The 14,935-nt window shown below is 41.8% G+C and overlaps 1 protein-coding gene across 3 annotated transcripts; it reads right to left on the bottom strand.

The window, feature by feature from the left end:
* Window positions 1–5,383: 5,383 nt before the first annotated feature.
* On the bottom strand, window positions 5,384–14,755 carry trim8a (tripartite motif containing 8a). Of its 3 annotated transcripts, none has more exons than XM_031304684.2 (7): window positions 14,440–14,755; window positions 13,217–13,819; window positions 8,440–8,535; window positions 7,695–7,928; window positions 7,412–7,443; window positions 6,757–6,872; window positions 5,964–6,622 (listed from the first exon to the last, which is right to left on the bottom strand). In XM_031304684.2, exons 2-7 carry the CDS (start codon window positions 13,784–13,786, stop codon window positions 5,964–5,966), a joined length of 1,707 nt encoding a protein of 568 aa, XP_031160544.1. In that variant the 5' UTR covers window positions 13,787–13,819; window positions 14,440–14,755. The 3 variants fall into 3 exon arrangements, with proteins under 3 accessions (XP_035848208.1, XP_031160544.1, XP_031160539.1); XM_031304679.2 differs by having other exon boundaries at window positions 14,436–14,754; XM_035992315.1 differs by lacking the exon at window positions 14,440–14,755 and having other exon boundaries at window positions 5,384–6,622; window positions 13,217–13,786.
* Window positions 14,756–14,935: the final 180 nt, after the last annotated feature.

The following is a 14,935-nucleotide window of genomic DNA, read 5'->3' as shown; positions in this document are numbered from 1 at the left end:
GACAGGATTAAGGAGGAGGAGGAGGAGGAGGGTAGGGATGCTTTAATCAGAGGAAGCTTAAATAGATGATTTAGCATTATTAGGGTAAAGTGGGGAGTGAAGGGAAGCAACAAGATGAGTAACCCTCATGTCACCTTGGCTCGGAGCAGGTGCTGCTGCTTCTTATTTTCTGACTCATAAACCACGTCCAACTCGGCGTACGCTGAGTGGGAGTTTTGTGAACATTTATACCACATTTATTGGGCATAAGGGTTTTATGGTGCAGCGTCTGTGTGGTGCGTTACGTCCTTAACCTTCGATGTAGAAGTTAAAGCTGCGTCCAGAGCAGGGCTTGTGTCTGTAGCATAGGCAGCAACAATCTGCTGGTTAACACGGTGAAGCATGTTGAAAGAAATGTCAATGAAAATGAGACATCACTCACTGCCAGGTCAAATGTCTTGTGGGAAGAGTTCCCCCTATTCGTCAAACTTGAATTTACCTTCATGTCAAACTCCACTGACATTTGGGGGACAGTGTTAGCAGTTTTCTTTTTGCTGACACATTCGTTTAAATTTGAGTCCTTTTTTTAATATATGCACTAGAAACATAGCTTTACTTGTCTATTCTTTGAATTATGTGCTCCTATGTCACATAGTTCACATCTGTTCTTCCATATTTTTATGTTAAACCTGAAATTATTAATTTAATTATACAGTTTAACTGTCCAAATGACAGCGAGGACATGAGCTTTTTACAGCTCCAAATGAGCAGAAAATGTCACAACTCTCCAAACAGCTTGTGAAATATAATACAAGTCTATCCATCAACCATATGGTGAGAATGGGTGCAGACAAATAAAAAAAAATGTATCTGGAAAAAGGTTGGCTTCATTAATGTTCAGTACATTAAGAGAGGGCTTAGAACTGCTGATCTGTGGAAGTATTATAGATCAGCATACAGTAGCCTACATGGATTACTGATTTTTAATACAAATGGTTGATGATTGGAAAGTACCATGAAGTACAGTGAGAGCAATTAAGTACAAAATAATCCAACTTCATCTTTGCCAGAAGTAGTTTCATCATCATAAATATTGCTGATGCTGAGTCACTAATTTTTTACGCCACTCTCATCAAATAACAGAAAAGCTGTTGCCATGTGATGAGAAATAAGATGATGCAGCATTGCGGTTGGCGTAGTTGACCAAGGTGATGAAAGACTGGTTCACCCAAACCAGAACGCCACAGGTACTGTCCTGAAGAATAGCAGCATTTATTACGGTAAAAAAACACAGTGGATTTCAATTCTCGACCCTGCTGAGTTTGGAGGTTCTGTGTTCAATAGTTCACTAGTGGAAGAAAGAGTGTAGAACAGCTGCTCTTCAGTGTTATACTGCCCACTCTAATCACACACACACACACACACACACACACACACACATAAACATGATATCATTAACAGCATATCACAGTTCCAAACATTTCCTCTTCATGCCGACTGAGTGAATCCATCCAGATATGTGCCATGGTTGCCAGGGGCCTGTCGTCTGTCCACCTGCAGCTGTCTGTCTGTCTTGTGATCTGGGCCAGGTTGGCATAAGGCAGTAGGACAGTTCAACACTAGTAAACATACTCTGATAGAGAACCTCAATGTCAAGGCCACTATAGGGAGAACTAGGTAACAAATAGACATACGGATGGAGTATTTCTTACTAATGTATGTGATATCTAGTGTGTAAAAACATTAGCATATGTAAAGAAAAAAATGTGTATGTTGTAGGCTTCATTTAGTTCATTCAAGTGTCGATCCACGTTCAAATGTTGGAATGAAGATTATTTTGGAGAGTAGCATTACTGTCAATGTCGCTACATTGAACCCGAGAGACAGTTAACAGGGGATTTTTAGCGTTTTTTTACTTTTAAAAAATGCCACTTCAACGAAGAATGGAAAAATTTCTTGAGCACTGGCAGAAGTGTGACTGTATTGCTTCACTTTATTGAAAATTATTTCTCTCTGTTTTATTTATAGTTTTGTTACTATGGTGTTATGTTTGTTGATTAATTTATAGGTTTGTTTGTTTATCTCATCTTTTAATTTCTATACTTGAATAAGTAAGAGAATAAGTATGTTTGTCATAGAATCTGAAAAATTGAAATAGGTGTATATGAGATTCTGAACACTAAAAAAAATAAAGTGCCACTTCAAAGTATGTATGTTCATCTGAGAAGTCGTTTGTTTGCTAAATACCTGGCAGAAACAACTTCCTGTTTGCTAGCTCGTCATCGACACATCATCATGACCAGACCATAAGATCTCTCACACACACACATACACAAAACACACAAATAAAATCCTCAATTGTCCAGCAAAATGTTCATATATCTTATGGACAAAAGTTCATAAAATGAAGGTTTAATTTAGGATACAATAAGTCTATAATAATAATTTCTACTACAGCCTTTTAGAGAAAATTTTATAATTTATTAATATTGCAGCTGCAATAATAATAATAATAATCATAATCATAATGTTAAGTACTTCAGTAAAGATATTTTATTAGTTTCCACCTCTGACACGCATGTGTCACTCCAGTGTGGTCCAAAGTTACTATGGCAACATCTGAGGCACGCCACTGTATTTTCACACAATAACTGCATACAGCTGTTCTCTACAGAGGGAGTCTAAAACGCCTACCATATTCATATATACAAACTGGTAAAGTTACCCTGCACACACCCTTCCTGTCTTTGCTTATTTCACTTATATACATGTACATTGTTTTATTGTTGCCTGTTTCCCTTCAGCTGAAACTCGACAGAAGACTGGTTAATATTACAATGATATCCACAGGCAAAAATAGACCTGGAGATCAATAAACATTGGCCACGGATATTTTTCTTTGATGTTTTTGCACTGTGTGTGTGTGTGTGTGTGTGTGTGTGTGTGTGTGTGTGTGTGTGTGTGTGTGTACACTGTTATCCTGGATTGGAGTTTTGGCACTGATTTCAAAGGCCTTATCAGATGAAGGTTAGCATTCTGCATGGTTGATGAATAGCCACTCTGTATGCATTATGCTGTACATGTCCATGTTCCTGTCAGTGTTACTGGAAGGACTGCTGAGAATCTGTGTGCCCAGACTAATAGCGCTAATGGCCACTTGTTTATTCCACATGCTACGATACTTAAGGCTGCCATGTCAGCCACTTCTCACATCCACCCCTGAACCAACGGGACGGTTATGCAAGCTGCAAGCTGTGCAAATGTATTGGGACTATGTCAATATTATTTATCAAAGGCCTGAGTTACAGAGGAAAACCCCACCCTCAGCTGCTATATATCAGTCTGTGATGTTCAGTAGATTCCAGGAGTTATTCTTTGATGAAGTGTTTATCAGCGCAAAAATGGTAAATCTACAAAGCCCATTCTAAGGGACTGACACCAACATTTTTAAGATATCTGCCTTAAGCAGAAGTGGATCTGTGGCTGCGATGTGAATGTTACAGAGCTATTACTGACATCTCAGGATGCAAACATCTGTTACAGTATCAACATTTTAGCAAACGCAAATATACCCTGAGAATATAATAAATTCTGGGCAAGAAAATGTGTGTGTGAAAGACTCAGAGAGAGTGCCCACTGTAAAAACTAACTCCAAGTAGATCTAGCCATTGACTAAAGTACACAAACAACAGCTGCACAACAGCTGACAGTTCCCCATGCATTGAAAAAACACACACACACACACACACACTACAGGCTCATGTCCTGTTGCAGGCAGGGGCGTGTTGTACTCATACATACAGCTCCAACACACCTGCCACAACAGAGCACAGCTGTCAAGTACATCACCCTTTACCCTATATGTAACCTCACTGTGCCACACACACACACACACACACACACACACACACACACACACACACACACACACACACACACACCAAGAATTGACTCACACTAAGCCTGCACACAAGGTGGCACAAACCAAACGCACAAAGCTGCATACCTTTTTTTTTCAAGTTTGTGCTAATACAAATGTTGGTAAATTACTATGTAATCATCTGTAGTAGGCATTCCAAATATTGTTCAAACTAAAATTCAGACAGAATTCAAGTCATGTTTAACATTTAAATCCCTAATTTTTGATGATTTTACAGTTTAAAATGGCAACGTTGATATAAACATGCAGATACAGATGAAATGATATGGATTAAATTAATGGTATGGCCTCCTTCAGGTTATCTACTCTATGTTTTATTAATAACACAGAAGGAACGGTGCTCAAGGGGAATGCTAATAGGCTTAGACACACACACACACACACACACACAGTCAGAATCATGCCACACTGTAACTAAACCTCAGCTCCTCCTTCTCCTACTCTGCCTTATGTGTTCACTGCTAAAAGGGGCCGGGTTCTTTGGTAAGGATATCAGAAATTTAAGAAATGTATTCACTCTCTTGAATAAAAAAAACAGACTGGACAAGAGAAAAGGAGAACGAAACAGGAAGACAGAACATTTTATAACCTATTAATAAGTGATGTGCCTCACTTGCTCTGTATCCCCCCCTGTATTTCCCCCCTCTCTAACCATTCCTCCCTTTCTCCTCTCCTCCCTCTAAGCCGTCCACCCCGCCCCTCAGCTCCCTCCCTCTATCTCACGGTCTAGCTCGGAGGGGGGGGGTGATGAAAGGAGTATGAGTGACAGATAAGTAGATGACTATGCTGTCCCAGCTCTCATTAAAACTCTGTGCTTATATCATCTGCCGCTCAAATCCTCCTCCTCCTACGTGTCAAGCCCCAGCAAATGATACCTCGAGAGAGTCGGGAGATGAAGAGAGAGAGCTGAGGGGAGGGAGGTGCTGCTCATCAGTTATTCCTGTTCTCTGACCTAACTTGACAATGAGCTCCAATAATGAGACAAAGAGGGATGAGACACAGATTTTGCCAGAGACCAGGATGTTGACAAGGAAGTGAACTGTCCTAAATTGGCAGATAATGGGCCTGCTGTGGCCTGGTCTGTAACAAATCATTGTCCAAACCTCCTCCACTGTGTTCTACGATTCCTCTGAATGCGGTAGATCTTAAACATGTGGTCATCCAGTGTTTTTTTTTTCCATTTACAATCCTTTGAGCCTATGAATAGATAGTGGGTGAATAGCAGGGTGGGATGCACTGCAATAATGGCTTTGCTTCTTTTTTCTTTTTTACAGGAAATTCTGACATTTCAACTGTAACCCAGTGAGTTAAACTATAAAACCTCTTAACCTAAACAAACCACACTATGTGCTTCTCAGTACAAAGATACCATACAGTTTACACTATAAGCACAGGTAAAAGCCCACAAGATTACATACAAGTGTAAACTTAAAATGCTTAAATCACGACAAAAGGTCGTATATATAATATGCTTGTTTATTCAATATTTTCCACTGATTTTGGTTTATTCATAATCTTGTATAAAAATTCATGAAAAACCTGACAAGCATTTGGAGTCCAGTGTGTTTTTAAAGCCACATGGACTTTGGAGTGCATGGAGAGGCTCCCTGCATGCTTTCAGCCACAAACAGGAAATAATCAAGAGCTAGGAACTGGCAAGTACAATAAGAGCATGTTAACAGTCTTTTTAGGCACTGAAGTCTCTGGTGTCCTATGTCAGGACCCGTGATGAAGGATATGTTGTTTCTTTAGTTCACCGCTTGAATGGATTTAAGACTACATTATTCACATTAGCACTTCCAGTCAAATTGAAACAGAAAATAAATAAAAATACTAACTCCGTTTTGAAAATTAGAACATTATTACTGTCACTGTGATTTAGGAAATAAACAGGATACCAACATTAACAGGGCATGGGTTCAAGTAAATGACATTATCATGAAGGCGTGTTGCAGACACAAACTGAACCAAAATGGAAAAGAACAAAAAGCAAACATGGAAATTCTGATTTCATAAAAACGGAACAAATGCTGATTCTGGTATATTACTTGGTCCCATAATGCTTGGTTGAAGACTGGCCGTACAGGCCGTAGAAGTCAGGGTGTCTGGCTGCCTGGGAGGCTTCCATCAGTCCCCTCATGGGAAAATGCTGCAGTGGTTGGCTTGCAGGTAGCGTGGCATGTGGGGGAAACTCCTGAGAGGTCATGGAGGGGAAGGAGTCCAATGCTGGATACGGAGGCCGGGCACGAGCAGCGGGGGCCCTGGAGCAGCAGCAGTTATTCAGAGTGCACATCAGTACTTTCCTCCCTTCGTACATGGCTTGTTGCGAGGCACCTCCACTGGAGAAATGGGAGGAGGGGAATATGGTCCCTGAGTGGTGGCTAGAACTGGACCCTAGACCCACCATGTGATGGGCTGCAGTGTCAAGGAGTCGGCTATGGCCGGGGCCGTCGTGAGGATTCTGGGAGAGGCCTTCAGAGGAATATATGGATGAAGCATGATGGCTCTGATCAGCCAGGAAGGGTTTTTTGCTGCTGTAGAGCAATGGTGGAGGATCGTGGGAGGTGGAGTTTGCTGTGTTACTCTCCAGAAACGCCATGCCATATTTCCTCTTCTGTAGTCCTGAAGCAGTCCCCATATGGGAGCCAGCAGAGCTGCTGTGAGACTGGACAACCTCAACAATAGGCGCCTCATTGAATGGTTCTGAGAAGTAGTGGTGTGGCAGAAAGAGATAACAGTTAATTCTGATCATACTATATCCCAGAGATTGATGTTAAATATTCTAAAATACACTTTTCCCTCATCTTTATTTACTCCTACTTGCAATGTTTTCTTACCTTCCAGCATTTTTCGCATGTTCTTTTCTCTTGTTGAAAGTTCAGATAGCAAATGATTAGAGTTGAGCTGGCCCACTCTGAATGGAGGGATAGCACTACTTATGTGCGAGTTTGACCTAAAAAAAAAAGCGATACATAAAATACTGTGGACCAGATTTAATAAGCCGTTTGCAACCTTGCTTGACATGCATTCTGCACCTTGAGACTTGCACTTTACTTGACACAAAGACTGGAAGCCTATGTTGCTGGTGACGTATACCTTACATGCAACAGTGAAGTATACATCTCTCCTTTATGCATACACATTTTGAGTAGGATTATGTGAAAAATGAGATAAAGAAATAAAGTATGGTTGATTTCCTATATCTTTTGTATTTGCTAGAGTCCTCCAAATTTGCAAAGGTATATGAAAATAAATTGTGGTTGGGAAAACAATATTTGATTACAGCAGGATAGTGGTCAGTGTACCAAAACAAGTGTGTATAAAAGCATCAAAGCAGCAAGAAATGAACCACTTTGGCATATTAAGTGACTACAATATTTATAAAGTTGTTATGCACTTCTATGTACATCCTCACCCTGATTGTCTAACATATGATAAACGCTAAACACAGTCACGTCCCAGTAAAGTGAAAACAGGCATAGAAATGCTTACCTGTCCATTAGCAGCTGGTAAGGTTTTGTGTTCTGAAAAAGACAATAAGAAGATCAAACCCACCTTCTGCCTTTGAACATATCGCTAACAGCTACTATGAGGTGAACAGAAGAATACATAGACAATGAGCCTGCTGTGGTCTGTCTGAGTACATGCATCAACGTTCGTGCAAATGAGGTTTGTGTGCGACAATGTTGATGCAAATACTGTAAAACATTTTCAGCAGGTGTGTGTGTATTATGTGTGTTTGTGTGGCTGTATACAGATGTGAATGCATGTGTACCTTCATGAAGTTAATGCCGTCTGCTCTTTTGAAGAACATTTGTACTGAGCTCAGGAGTTTTTCTGCTTCCTGGCGCTTCTCGTTGAGCTGCAAAACCTGCTGGGAGTTTTTCCTCACATACATGGTGTAGGAGCTCTCCAGCATCTGCAGGGTTTCAGCCTGGTTCGCTTCTAGCAGCGCATGCATCCTCTGATACTGAGCTCTCACACGCTCCTTCAGTTCAGACACTGCATCCTGTGAAGAAAGGACAGGTTGGAGACCACACACACACACACACACACACACACACACACACACACACACACACACACACACACACACACACACACACATAAACTATATGGGCACCTCTTTTACATGTAAAAATGAATTTACTAGCAATGCAGAGTATGACTGAAAATAGTTGTATAATGTCTTTGGTGGGTCAAGAGGAGGTTTTTGTCATGTCTGAGAAGAAATGACTAAAAGGTCATCACTTTTGACTTCACCATTCTTTCTTTAATCTGTCTCTTGCGAGTCCCCTGAAGGTGCAATATTGAATACTGGAGTGCCAATTTTAACAAAGAACTTTGCCATGTTACCAATTATTTCTGCATTTTTTTTAGCATAAGCATCTTTACTACATACATTATTATTAACACCATTCAGCAGAAAACAAGTAAAGACATAGAAGAAAAAAAAAAGTACTGATAATGTTTAGAATAGTGTCTCTGTAAGTATATGAAATGTGCGTGTTGTACTGTACCTTCATCAGTGTCTTGTCTGACTCCAGCTTGGTGAGCTGCTCATCGATGTTCTGAACACGACCATCCAGTCTGCCTTGCTGCCTCATTAGCATGGCCTGTGGAGACATGACATACAAGAGATGGGTTTGACAGATTATCCCCAACAGGATACATCTATAAAAAAAAGAAGAAAAAGAAGAAAAACATACATACTAACTCTTTCTTAAAACTCAGACCTCTGCTGTGACCTCAGAAAACCTGGCTGCTATTCATGAGTAACTAAGACCACTTCCCGATCCATAATCCAGATTTGACAGAGGAAACAACAGCTGCCAGCAGCAACCACATGCATTTATTGATGAGGAAAGAACCAGCAAAGGAAAACACAATTGCAAAAATCCATCTCTGATTGCTTCTAAGTTTGTCAGGGTGACAACATCAAGTGAAGTCCATTGTTGGGACCAGCCTACTTCCTCTGTTGGCTGAATCAGAGTGCAGAAAGAGCTAAAGGCCAGTAAACGAGCACAGAAGAAAACATAATCCCTCTCCATTTACTGCAGGAGATGGAAATCCATCTACAGTAATAGGTTGACAGCTAACTAGGAACAGGGGAGGGCAGGTACACTTTTTAATGAACTGTTTCTGCATGGGAAAGGCACCATGCCCAAATAAAAGAAACCCTGCTGTCATGGCAACAAAGCAGTGTGTATGTATTTATATGTGAAAGCTGATGTGTATGTGAGGGAGCAAAAAGCGGGGGTGTCTTACTACCCCTCTCTGCGTTCTCATTTTGCCACATGCATCACTCCCATTGTTTGCATTGGCCTGTGTCAGTGACAGATTGTCATGTCTGTGTGCATAATGCTGGGGTCTGCTCTCTCCCTCCGCATGAGTGTGCATGGGAGAAAGAGAACGAGAGGAAAAGTACTATTGGGCTCTGCTTGCACATGCCAAGAACGGACACAAAGAAAGTGAGAATGACTGACAAAAAGAGAGTGCAACCAACAGAGGGAAAGTTTGAATCAAAAAAGAGAGATACGGAGAATGAGGACATTCCTGTGGTCTCTAGTGAGCGAGTTTCAGGGTAGCTACGTTGTGGTATCACAGCAACAGGCCTCTTCAGCTGCTTACAACACTCATGGAGTCTTATGTACAACAACTGGCTGGCAACTATACTATACCACAGTGAGCACTTTCAACAGTCCATCAGTTTCTAAAACAAAACAGCAAAGAAAGACTCTAAATGACGTTAAATACCAGCCAATTCATAATACTACACCCACTTTTGCTTGTTTGTATATTCTTTAAACTGTCCTTTTAGTGAAGTGCTGACAATTTTCACCAGGGAAATATTTCTGTCTTCTTCGAGTTCACATTTAAGATAACTTGGATCATGACATGGACTTTGGTCTATTGTCAAAGGATGCACTAACAAGGGAATAATATAATAAACAAAAACAGAATTTAAAGTGACATTTTGGGCTACTTAGGGACAGTGGAACAACCTGTAAACACATTGGCATACTATCACCATATACAGTTGTTAGTGAATGTAAACAGTAGCCTAATTACACATCCAGCAGACATGGTCTCATGTCTCTGGCCACCCAACAAATATATGTCCACTAATCATTCTCCTATTAGCACTGTTAAGGTCTCCACCAACTCCTACCTGGCTTCTGAGCAGCTAAATGCTCCTCAATGTTAGCTAGTCTCTGACTGATTGTCTAACTTCTGGGTGTGTGAATTTCATAAGAATTTCAATAAGAAAATCCACAATGGAAAGACAAAAGTATTGTTTTCGCTACTTTCTGCTAACAATCCCACAATGCAATACATGTGTGTCCATTATATAGGGAGTAGTGAATAAGTGAACGAGGGAGTGATTTCAGACACAGCCTCTAACTGTTAGCTAACTTTAATGTTAACTAATCGCTACCTTTGTCAGTCTGATATTTAGTGCTGGGCAGGAAGTGTACATTGGCTTTTTCAAAGCTGTTTTCTAGCTCCTTGCTGTGGATGGAAACATTACTGATGAGAGCGGTGAGGGTGAACCAAATCAGTAAAGTTGCCATTAGGCCATAAAACCAAAGTCCCAATTGACACAGAGTCACTTAATCTATTGTTCATACACAAATATTGATCAGTGCAGCTCAAAACATTGCATTTTCAATAATATGATCAACCATGCTGCATCCCTGTTGCAGTTTCAACAGTCAGCATTGAAGGGGTCTCACTTGGATGTCATTTTCTCACATGAAACTGGCAGTATTCATGTTGAAAAGTGTGTGTGTGTGGTCCTTAATCATGTGTCACGCACTCATAGCACATCTCCACACTACATATTGCTTATACAGGCAGTTTTAGCTGAACAGTCCTCTTCAAACAACCCATAACACCTGACTCTGCCCTGCAAACTCACGTGGCACCTAGTTACTTGGCTGTTTCTTGTTTTATCCAGTTTTTCATGTACTACTACTGTGTGCACTGTCCAATACTTTTCAGACAGCACACCTGCATTAATAATAACTGTCTTAACACAGTGCTTAAAAGCTCAGTGGTATCTCATACCTTCTGTGTGACTGTTGTTTTGACAAAAACAGGAATGAACACTTTGTTGGGATGTTTGCTTTCGTAAACAGTGTATGAACTGCTTGCTATGTGACTTGGCTTCACGTAATGGCAACAGCTTCACTGTGACTAGATGCTTCTGCTCAACAATTGTGTCTTCCTCATTTTGCCGTGTTTCCTCCAATACCCTTTTTGTCTTGTGTGCTTGAAATAGCATAAGGGGACGGGAGGGAACTGTCTGCTTGCTGATCTCTCTGTAGCAGCGTGAAAGCCTACCTTTATCAAGATTAAATCCAACAATGATCACTTTCCCCACTGTCCTATTTAGGCATCCAGACACCCGTGGGTTGCCAGGAAGCTCATGTTTAAATGAGGAGCCTCAGGCTCAATGAACAGAGAGTCTCTTTCACAATCAACTGACAACTATTCCCTACTTCTGATGTCAATGGACTGCCCTCAGCATTCTGGGGAACTGACTCACTTCAGCCCAGATACAAGAAACTGCAAACGGCAGAGCTTCCATGAGCAATGGTTTCCTGCTGAGATGCCTGAGAAAACCAAGGTGAGGCTGTGTGGGAGGACTCCTCCTCCGCCTGTCCCAGGGACGACATAACTATTATATTACTCGTCCTTTCTCGTCTTGAAATTACCAGCAAGCCTGCAAAAGGTTACTGTAAAAGTCTCCTTTGAGAGCCAAAGAAAACCAAAGATATGAACATAGCTACATTGGTTTTTCCCTTTTTGTTTATCCAAAAAGTAACAAGAGTGCTGCCAGGGGAATTTAAAATCCTTTTTACCAAAATAGACTACAGCTCTGTCAAGGAGAACAACCTCTAAGTCTAAGAGAAGCCACTCGGCCTCAAATTACTTGAAGAAATGAACCAGCATACAAGAAGCCTAACTTTTGGCTATTGCCACATTTATCAGTATTACAGTGCAGTCTGTTTGAAGGCCCAAGCATGGACAGTGTTAATCGGAGAAGAGCCAGGAACTCTGATTCCTGGATAACTCCATTTACCCTGCAGACATACAGTTGTGAAAGAACAGAAAGCTGGGTGGGTGTGTGCATCTGTGTGTGCGTAGAGAGCAGCTGTAGAAAGGGCTGAACAGACATCTTTTGTCCCAATAATAGCTCTGACCCAGAGCAACAGTTTGCACTTAAGACTCAAGACAACCAATTTAGAACTTTGTGATCCACACACTGGAAAGAAATGTGTCTGTAACTTTCCCAACTGGAATAATGCGATCACCAAACGTATCTACAAGAAAGCAACGCGGCAGATGCTCCGCAGGATGAAACAGGGAAGAAATGTGTATAAGGCAGTGTGGGTGGTTGTTTTTTTACACCTTGCCACTTACATTAGACTTGTGAGAAGAGAGCAAACTGAAATGATGTATAGAACTAAGAAAAATATAGAAGTGGACACAGCCATGACACCCTGGCCTTATGCAAAACACATTCCTCTATTCATCCAGAGGTTAACCCTGCCAAGACTGTTCATTATTTACCTACTGTCAAGTTAGATTAACACACAAACTGTAGAATATATTTTCCTCTTTTCTAACCTTTTTTTCTCCCTGAAAATGTCCAACTCCCTGTGGTGAATGGTTAAAAAGCAAAGTTATAAACTTGCTGGCTTGCGAACATTTTCACAAATCACCACATTTCCTTCTCATGAAAACAGTATTTCAATTTGTTTATCAGCCTCTGCAGCCTTGCCAGTGTTCATTTCCTCCTAAACAAATCCTTAAAACTAATCTGGGTAGCTAACATAAACAAACTACATGTGGATCCCCCCCCCCTACGCACAGGGGTCATCGTTTCCGGTGGATGCAGATTGCATCACAGCACTTACCGGAGGGCAAAGGGTGGCTAATGTGAAGGCGTGGCAGTGTAGAATGGGCGGTGTGATCAAGGTTAAAAGCTGTTTGGGACATATGCCTAGACGTGTGTGCGTGTGTGTGCTATCATCTGCCCCGAGGGGTGGCTTTCACCTGTCCAGTCCTATTACGTCAGATAAGATTAAAAGGAAGAGGCAAAGAGAGAAGGCCTTTATAGACCAATGAACTGAAAGAAATTGCGGCTTCCTTAAAATTCAAAGAAGAATCCATTGAAGAAAGTGCATCTATCAATTCTTTTGACAGTCACATTACTGTCAGCTGATAGTTTCAAGTGAATGGGTAAGTAAGAGTAGGCTACTGTATGCGTGGGAGCGATTTATGTACCTGCATTTGTATGCGTTGCGTATCCACATCGCAGACTGTGTGTCTTTGGTTAGTGCAGTGAGAGATACAGCAGAACGGACACAGAGCCACCTGCTCTTCCTCACAGTGGAGAAGCCTGTACTCCTCATGACTGGGACAGGTCCAAGCACTCAGCTCCTCAGCATCAACTAACAGGTGTCCCGGGGCTGCACACGGCTGCTGTAGGTGTGTCTGGATATGAGTTTGGCAGCAGGGCTCCTTACAGCGCAGACAGACCTTCCGCACAGGCAGAGGGGGGCCTCGTCTGCAGAGGACACAGTGCAGCACAGCAGGGACTTTCTCAGTGTTCAATGCGTTAAACCGCTTCACTATGTTGGCAAGCTTAAAGTTCTTCTCCAGCGTGGGTTTCTGCTCGTAGTCATGGTTGCATTCGGGACAGCGGACCGCAGCGTTGTCTTTGGCCCAAGCCTCAGAGATGCAACCCCTGCAGAAGTTGTGCTTGCATGGCAGCTGAATGGGTTCATCAAAGACATTCAGGCAAATGGGACACAGAAGCTCCTCTTCGAAGCAGTTTTTCCAACTTTCATCCATGACGTCAGCTGGATCCAAACTGATGCTGTGTGACTAAAAAGAGAACAAACTGAAAATTGATTTCTAAACATGGAATACTGTTTTCTGCAGGGCGCTCTATAAATAACTACCCCTGTGAAAATTAAGCCTACCACATCGTATTTCTACTTGACATATATCTAGTCTAAAATGGAATAGAAATTTGTGGGCCGTGCAAACCCACAGGTGAGAACTTATTTTGAAGTAAATGCGTATGAAGAATAGGCCTATATCATAATTGGACAACAATTAGCAAATGGAGCATTAGCAGGCGACGACTCCACTTAAAAGAAACAAGTCAGATTAACTCAAGTGTCCTACAAAGTCCAACCTCAGTGAAACTTCGACAACACATCCCAAACTAGTATCACAATTAAACAATTCACATTACGTACAATGACAATATAACATTTAGCTTGTACATTTTCGTTGGGGAATTCACGACAGGACGGTACTAGCTGTGGCGTTTGAAAGCAAGTGACAACTTGCTTCAGAATAACACTGGAAATGTCACTCTGGGCTAAACTGACATCTTATTTTTACGCACATACACTCGTTCCTACTGTCAAAGCATTATATTAGTCCAACGAAACATATTAGATGCGTTCTTATAGAAGAAAAGCAACGTTACCAACTATTTATTTCTCATGTCGTCGGCAGACTCCGATGCACCTATAATGCCGAGCTTCGCATCCAGCCCGCGATGAGATCTAGCTCCTCAGTTTAGATTACAGCCGTGTGTCCGACGTACTGCTCAACGTCGGGGAATTTTATAACAATCCCGGCTGTTATTCGGCTGGTTTCGCTTTCCCGTCAACTCTGACTAATATTTAATGGTAAGTGCAGGCAGACTGTGACTCGTCGGTAGGGAGCTCAGTGCTTCCACACAGACTACCCCCCTCCGATAACGTGACCCGTCAGAGTTGATACATCAACGGGGAGGAGCCGAGAGGAGGAAGACAAGGGAACCATAAGGGAACGGCCACAGCAAACTCTACCGGAGAGATTGTAAATGACCAGGAGACATTTGTGTGACCTGCCATCCTTTGCACCATGGTTTCTAATTCGAGTCCTGGCTGGCTGGGAAAGAGACCCCCAGGGGCCCACGAGAGGGTCAGTGCATGACGGGAA

Source organism: Sander lucioperca, chromosome 15, assembly GCF_008315115.2.
Source record: "Sander lucioperca isolate FBNREF2018 chromosome 15, SLUC_FBN_1.2, whole genome shotgun sequence".
NCBI classification, from domain to species: domain Eukaryota; kingdom Metazoa; phylum Chordata; class Actinopteri; order Perciformes; family Percidae; genus Sander; species Sander lucioperca.
The sequence above is the reverse complement of the archived record's forward strand: the minus strand, read 5'-3'. Positions and strand labels throughout refer to the sequence as shown.

Bases quoted from the DNA above. Each gene is read 5' to 3' on its own strand.
- trim8a (XM_031304684.2), bottom strand. From the start codon at position 13,786: ATGGATGAAAGTTGGAAAAACTGCTTCGAAGAGGAGCTTCTGTGTCCC. The intron at 8,536-13,216 runs GTACATAAATCG...ATGTCTCCACAG, and splicing joins CGCAACGCATACAAATGCAG to GCCATGCTAATGAGGCAGCA. The intron at 7,929-8,439 runs GTACAGTACAAC...CTTTCTTCACAG, and splicing joins CAGACAAGACACTGATGAAG to GATGCAGTGTCTGAACTGAA.